At 46.0% G+C, this 7,844-nt stretch overlaps 1 protein-coding gene across 2 annotated transcripts in view; it reads right to left on the bottom strand.

The window, feature by feature from the left end:
- PXMP4 (peroxisomal membrane protein 4) overlaps nucleotides 1–1,221 on the bottom strand; it is a 31,808-nt gene extending 30,587 nt beyond the window's left edge. For both annotated transcript variants that reach the window (XR_006055770.1, XM_004014501.5), the window contains exon 1: nucleotides 915–1,221. Coding sequence is in view for 1 of the 2 variants with exons in the window: in XM_004014501.5 (XP_004014550.2) it covers nucleotides 915–1,192 (278 nt within the window). In the remaining variant the exon portion in view is untranslated. The remainder of the gene's footprint in view (nucleotides 1–914) is intronic.
- Between the last annotated feature and the right edge of the window lie 6,623 nt (nucleotides 1,222–7,844).

The following is a 7,844-nucleotide window of genomic DNA, read 5'->3' on the forward strand; positions in this document are numbered from 1 at the left end:
GAATCCTGGCATCTTTCACAGCTCAGCAACAATCTTTCAATATAAGTACTATTATCAGCCCCATTTTATAAAAATTGAGGCTTAGAGAGCCTAAATGAGTTGTACAAGATCATGCAGGTAAGGGGCACCAGTACTCAAACTGAGGCGATCACATCCACACCACCATGTCATGCTACCACTAAAATGTCAACTCCAAGAACGTGCAGATTTTTGTTCCCTTTGTTTTTTGATGCTTCCCCAGTTCTGGCACTGTAGGCTCTCAATAAATGATAGCATTTATGCATAAAGTTTAAAGGAAACTGAGTTCCCCTCCTGATGCCAGCCAGAGGAAATGACCTCCTCTTCTGCAGGTTTGATGGCCAAATTGTAATCAGTTTGCTTGGCAAATACTTGCAGCTTCAGTTACAATGGTCACACCTGCGGCTTATCAGAAAAGGACTTACCAGTAGAATCTTACAAAAGGAAGAGAAGCGGGATGAAAGAAAGCCCAGGGCAGCTTAATGGGGGGAGCATAGAGAGGCAGAGCCGCAGGCTTGCTAGAAGGCAGAGTCCAGTTTACCACTGTGCAGATGGAGCCGCGGAAGCCAGACAGGCCCAAGGGCACACAGCAGCGGGAGGGGGAAAACTGGACCCAAATGAAGGGATACACGGTCTGGCATGGGAAATAGTCAAGGCAATAGGGCCAGGCTGCAAAGCACGTAGTACCTAGAAACAGCGTAGTTAGAGCCCCGGCTCAGAAGGCGCACGGAACCCAAAATCCAGCGCCCACTGCGCCGACAGTGGACACCAAGACCTAGAGACACACTAGGACTACTCAAGGGCGCACAGCGCAGCGGCGCCGGTAGCAGAGCCCGCTTCTCCAACCCCACCAGACCGATCCTTCAGCCCCTGCCCAGCCCGAAGACCCCACTCACACTGCCCCGTTCCGGAAGCCCTTAAGCAGGGCCAGTGCTGCGTGGTAGCGGCGCTTGCGCAATAGTGCGTTGACCGCAAAGAGCAGAGTCCTCAGCTGCGGTGGGGCGGCCATAATGCAGGCGTCGCTGGGGGTGGTGGGCACGGAGCAGGACTCAGGTCCTGACGGACATGACGGACGGACTGAACTGAACTGAACAAGTAGGGCTGGAGCCGCCGGATGGTGCCGGACATTGCAGCCGCGTTTTTGAGCCCATAGGATGTGTCTGCTGTCACTCATACGAGCAGGGCCGATCACAGAGCTCACTTAACTCACCAGCGGAATGGGACGCAAGCACTCTCCCGAAGAGCGGTCTGATTGGAAGAGAGGGAAAGCTCGTAGCCAATTACAATGGGCTCCGTCCAATTCGACCACAAAAAGGTTAGAAACGTATTCCTGGATTTGTCCAATCAGAAAGCAATTTCCCTGGGACTTAGAAGAGGTGTGTCACCTGTGAGGGTGGAAGTTTTTTGAAAGAGGAGCCGCCCTGGGGATGGTGACACAGGGAGGAGCCAGGCCTTAACTCTACACAGGACGATTCTGGTTGGTAAACATGGACTACCGATCTTCTCAGACCAGAAACCACTTGGCACCTTCACCTTTTTGGTTTCCATATGTTCTTAAAAACCAAACATTTTCTCATGGTCCGCAGAAGACTGTATGATCTGGCCCCTGTTTTCCTCTCTAATCGTACACCTCCACTCTCCCTTTGTCCCTCTCAGGCACTTCTCTTCAGCGAAACTAGCCGCCTTGCTGTTCCTTGACCTTAACACTCCTGCCTGAGCGCTTTTGCCTTTCTTAATCTCCCTGTTTCCTATGCATCACCCCAAGTTCTTCCCATAGCTAACTCCTTCTCAACGTTCAGGCTTCAGCTCAAATGCGATCTCTTCAGAGGTCTTCCTAGATATCTCAGAACACTGAGGGTGACATTTGTGTATGATGTCACTGTGTGGATAATCACGATGGTGTGAGCACTCATCTAGAGCCAGACATCCTGCAATGGGAAGTCAAGTGGGCCTTAGAAAGCATCACTACGAACAAAGCTAGTGGAGGTGATGGAATTCCATTTGAGCTATTTCAAATCCTGAAAGATGATGATGTGAAGGTGCTGCACTCAATATGCCAGCAAATTTGGAAAACTCAGCAGTGGCCACAGGACTGGAAAAGGTCAGTTTTCATTCCAATCCCAAAGAAAGGCAATGCCAAAGAATGCTCAAACTACCGCACAATTGCACTCATCTCACACGATAGCAAAGTAACGCTCAAAATTCTCCAAGCCAGGCTTCAGCAATACGTGAACCGTGAACTCCCTGATGTTCAAGCTGGTTTTAGAAAAGGCATAGGAACCAGAGATCAAATTACCAACATCCGCTGGATCGTGGAAAAGCAAGAGAGTTCCAGAAAAACATCGATTTCTGCTTTATTGACTATGCCAAAGCCTTTGACTGTGTGGATCACAATAAACTGTGGACAATTCTGAAAGAGATGGGAATACCAGACCACCTGACCTGCCTCTTGAGAAATCTGTATGCAGGCCAGGAAGCAACAGTTAGAGCTGGACATGGAACAACAGACTGGTTCCAAATAGGGAAAGGAGAACGTCAAGGCTGTATATTGTCACCCTGCTTATTTAACTTCTATGCAGAGTACATCATGAGAAACGCTGGACTGGAAGAAACACAAGCTGGAATCAAGATTGCTGGGAGAAGTATCAATAACGTCAGATATGCAGATGACACCACCCTTATGGCAGAAAGTGAAGAGGAACTAAAAGCCTCTTGATGAAAGTGAAAGAGGAGAGTGAAAAAGTTGGCTTAAAGCTCAACATTCAGGAAACGAAGATCATGGCATCTGGTCCCATCACTTCACGGGAAACAGATGGGGAAACAGTAGAAACAGTGTCAGACTTTAGTTTTGGGGGCTCCAAAATCACTGCAGATGGTGACTGCAGCCATGAAATTAAAAGACGCTTACTCCTTGGAAGAAAAGTTATGACCAACCTAGACAGCATATTCAAAAGCAGAGACATTACTTTGCCAACTAAGGTCCATCTAGTCAAGGCTATGATTTTTCCAGTAGTCATGTATGGATGTGAGAGTTGGACTGTGAAGAAGGCTGAGCGCCGAAGAATTGATGCTTTTGAAGTGTGGTGTTGGAGAAGACTCTTGAGAGTCCCTTGGACTGCAAGGAGATCCAACCAATCCATCTGAAGGAGATCAGCCCTGGGAATTCTTTGGAAGGACTGATGCTAAAGCTGAAACTCCAGTACTTTGGCCACCTCATGCAAAGAGCTGACTCACTGGAAAAGACCCTGATGCTGGGAGGGATTGAGGGCAGAAGAAGAAGGGGACGACAGAGGATGAGATGGCTGGACGGCATCACTGACTCGATGGGCATGAATCTGAGTGAACTCCGGGAGTGAGGTGGTGATGGACAGGGAGGCCTGGTGTGCTGCAGTTCATGGGGTCGCAAAGAGTCGGACACGATTGAGCGACTGAACTGAACTGAACTCACTGTGTAGAGATGTCATTGGATAGCAGTTACACACGGAGTAGTAGCTGTGACTTGTGAGGGTTTCCCCCTGGTATATGGACCACCTAGTATTTATCTGTGACGTTATTGCCTAGGTCAGTGTCAGAAGACGATGTCAGAGGTGAGTGAGAAGGAACTATGCCGGCCCTATTTTACCATTGGGGTTTCTCCTGTGGGTCAGCAATAAAGAATCCGCCTGTAGAGCAGGAGACACAGGCAATGCAGGTTCGATCAGGGAATGGCAACCCATTCCAGTAATCTTGCTGGAAAAATCCCATGGACGGAGGAGCCTGGCAGGCTACAGCACACAGGGATGCAAAGAGTCAGACATGACTGAGCATGCATGTATGCATATTTTATCACTACGACTGGAGTTTCTTTTCGGATGACGGGGGGATGGTGGGCTAATTTATTCAATTAATTTTCCCTCTGAAAATAGCAACATTGGATAAAATATTAACAAATATGCTCTGAGAAACACCAAATCTTAAAATCCTGGGGGAACTCCTAGGCCAATTATTAGGTGAAAGCTGGTAACCAGATATTTAACAGGAAGACTGGAATACTGGAGCACCAAAGCTATTATGACTTGAGGGGTTTTGCCAGTGTTGAACCTGTGGATTTCAGTTCTCTAGCCACATAGGGCAAGAGGGACAGAAGTAAAAGTCCAGGGCCTATCCAAAATGGGGAGCCTAACAGAAGAATCTCCTCACATTAGGCTTAAGGGTTTCACCCTTGTGTTTAATGTGATAGGAACCTGCTGCACATCCTACACCACTGACCCAAAGGGAGTTAAGAAAAGGTTCCCTTGATACTGAGCAGAACAGGTTTAATTTTTAATATTAATTATTCTCATTTATTTTGGCTGTGCCAGGCTCACTTGCAGCACACAGGATCGCCAGTCTTCATTGCAGCATGTGGAATCTTTTAGTGACTTGCAGGATCTTTAACAGTTGCAGCACGCAAACTCTTTAGTTGTGGCGTGTGGGAACTAGTTCCCCAAAGACTGGTCCCCCTACAAGAGGGGTGCAGAGTCTTAGCCGCCAGAACCCCAGAGAAGTCCCTGAGCAGAACAGTTGAAAGAAAAGGAGCAGGGAATATTTAAAAAACCCTTCTTCAGAGAGTTGAAAACATTGATGTGTACTTTTGTGTCCCAAGGAATAGAGTCTGGTAGCCCAAGAATTCTCAAGCCATGAACTGGGAACCCAGTTTGAAGTGATAACTGGATTGCCCCTAATGATCACTGGAAGTGATTGGTAATGCCCCCAAACCTTGGACAAAAGTAAATGGGAAGTCTTTCTGAAGAGGGCACATTTATCTTTGCCTTCAGGGAACCACCACAAATAATTTTTCAAGGTGACACCAGCACACAGTCAGAGAGAACCAGGAACCCAAGACTTCATGAAGAAAAAACAAATACAACATATGGGAGGAATAGATCAACACAGACGTCAGGTATTATAATTCACAGACAGGTTTTAAAAACTTTTCCACACAAGACTTAAAGTTAGACAATAGCTACAGCAAGCAGATAATTAATTTTTTTTTAAAAAGCATAGAAAATTTGGAAAGGAACCAAACAGGACTTCTAGAATTATCACCTGCTACTCCCATGAAGAATCAGCCACTGATCTCTGACACATGGCCTGGCAACAGGAGATGCTATTTGATTGGCAAACTGGTTCAGCAAATAGGCCTTTCTCACAGAGACTAGGAAGTTTCTGCCATCAGGGAGCCTGGGGTAAAGAGTTGCCATATGAGGACACTTAATCATTGCCTGGTGACATTTTCTTGGTACATAACTCTGAGTTCATCAGGATTTGGTCTATGTCTTCACCTTTGCCCTGTGAAATTGAACTTATTTATTTAGTGAGCACCTACAGGTTATTTGCTGTATGTCAGGAGTTATTTCCTAAGAGCTTTGTTAACCAATTCATTCTCATCTAATTACTGGAACTGAAACAGAGAAGCAAAGTAACTTGCTTAAAATGATTTAGCTAATAAATGATTGGAATCCAGCCCCTTACGCCATTTTTTTTATCTTACCTGCTGTATTAGTTTGCTAACAAAATACCATGAACTGGGTGATTTCAACAAGAGACATTTATTTTCTCACAAATTTGGAGGCTGCAAGTCCAAGATCAAGGTGTCTTTAGATTTCCTTTCTTTGAGGCCTCTTTCCTTGACTGAATTCAGTATGCCAGCAAATTTGGAAAACTCAGCAGTGGCCACAGGACTGGAAAAGGTCAGTTTTCATTCCAATCCCAAAGAAAGGCAATGCCAAAGAATGTTCAAACTACCGCACAATTGCACTCATCTCACACGATAGCAAAGTAACGCTCAAAATTCCTGTTGAAGCCAGGGTTCAACAGTATGTGAACCATGCACTTCCAGATGTTCAAGCTGGTTTTAGAAAAGGCATAGGAACCAGAGATCAAATTACCAACATCCGCTGGATCGTGGAAAAGCAAGAGAGTTCCAGAAAAACATCGATTTCTGCTTTATTGACTATGCCAAAGCCTTTGACTGTGTGGATCACAATAAACTGTGGACAATTCTGAAAGAGATGGGAATACCAGACCACCTGACCTGCCTCTTGAGAAATCTGTATGCAGGCCAGGAAGCAACAGTTAGAGCTGGACATGGAACAACAGACTGGTTCCAAATTGGGAAAGGAGTACATCAAAGCTGTATATTGTCACCCTGCTTATCTAACTTCTATGCAGAGTACATCATGAGAAACGCTGGACTGGAAGAAACACAAGCTGGAATCAAGATTGCTGGGAGAAGTATCAATAACGTCAGATATGCAGATGACACCACCCTTATGGCAGAAAGTGAAGAGGAACTAAAAAGCCTCTTGATGAAAGTGAAAGAGGAGAGTGAAAAAGTTGGCTTAAAGCTCAACATTCAGGAAACGAAGATCATGGCATCTGGTCCCATCACTTCACGGGAAACAGATGGGGAAACAGTAGAAACAGTGTCAGACTTTAGTTTTGGGGGCTCCAAAATCACTGCAGATGGTGACTGCAGCCATGAAATTAAAAGCGCTTACTCCTTGGAAGAAAAGTTATGACCAACCTAGACAGCATATTCAAAAGCAGAGACATTACTTTGCCAACTAAGGTCCATCTAGTCAAGGCTATGATTTTTCCAGTAGTCATGTATGGATGTGAGAGTTGGACTGTGAAGAAGGCTGAGCGCCGAAGAATTGATGCTTTTGAAGTGTGGTGTTGGAGAAGACTCTTGAGAGTCCCTTGGACTGCAAGGAGATCCAACCAATCCATTCTGAAGGAGATCAGCCCTGGGAATTCTTTGGAAGGACTGATGCTAAAGCTGAAACTCCAGTACTTTGGCCACCTCATGCAAAGAGCTGACTCACTGGAAAAGACCCTGATGCTGGGAGGGATTGAGGGCAGAAGAAGAAGGGGACGACAGAGGATGAGATGGCTGGCCGGCATCACTGACTCGATGGGCATGAATCTGAGTGAACTCCGGGAGTGAGTTGGTGATGGACAGGGAGGCCTGGTGTGCTGCAGTTCATGGGGTCGCAAAGAGTCGGACACGATTGAGCGACTGAACTGAACTGAACTCACTGTGTAGAGATGTCATTGGATAGCAGTTACACACGGAGTAGTAGCTGTGACTTGTGAGGGTTTCCCCCTGGTATATGGACCACCTAGTATTTATCTGTGACGTTATTGCCTAGGTCAGTGTCAGAAGACGATGTCAGAGGTGAGTGAGAAGGAACTATGCCGGCCCTATTTTACCATTGGGGTTTCTCCTGTGGGTCAGCAATAAAGAATCCGCCTGTAGAGCAGGAGACACAGGCAATGCAGGTTCGATCAGGGAATGGCAACCCATTCCAGTAATCTTGCTGGAAAAATCCCATGGACAGAGGAGCCTGGCAGGCTACAGCACACAGGGATGCAAAGAGTCAGACATGACTGAGCATGCATGTATGCATATTTTATCACTATGACTGGAGTTTCTTTTCGGATGACGGGGGGATGGTGGGCTAATTTATTCAATTAATTTTCCCTCTGAAAATAGCAACATTGGATAAAATATTAACAAATATGCTCTGAGAAACACCAAATCTTAAAATCCTGGGGGAACTCCTAGGCCAATTATTAGGTGAAAGCTGGTAACCAGATATTTAACAGGAAGATTGGGATACTGGAGCACCAAAGCTATTATGACTTGAGGGGTTTTGCCAGTGTTGAACCTGTGGATTTCAGTTCTCTAGCCACATAGGGCAAGAGGGACAGAAGTAAAAGTCCAGGGCCTATCCAAAATGGGGAGCCTAACAGAAGAATCTCCTCACATTAGGCTTAAGGGTTTCACCCTTGTGTTTAAT

The sequence above is a fragment of the Ovis aries genome, chromosome 13 (assembly GCF_016772045.2).
Source record: "Ovis aries strain OAR_USU_Benz2616 breed Rambouillet chromosome 13, ARS-UI_Ramb_v3.0, whole genome shotgun sequence".
NCBI lineage: Eukaryota > Metazoa > Chordata > Mammalia > Artiodactyla > Bovidae > Ovis > Ovis aries.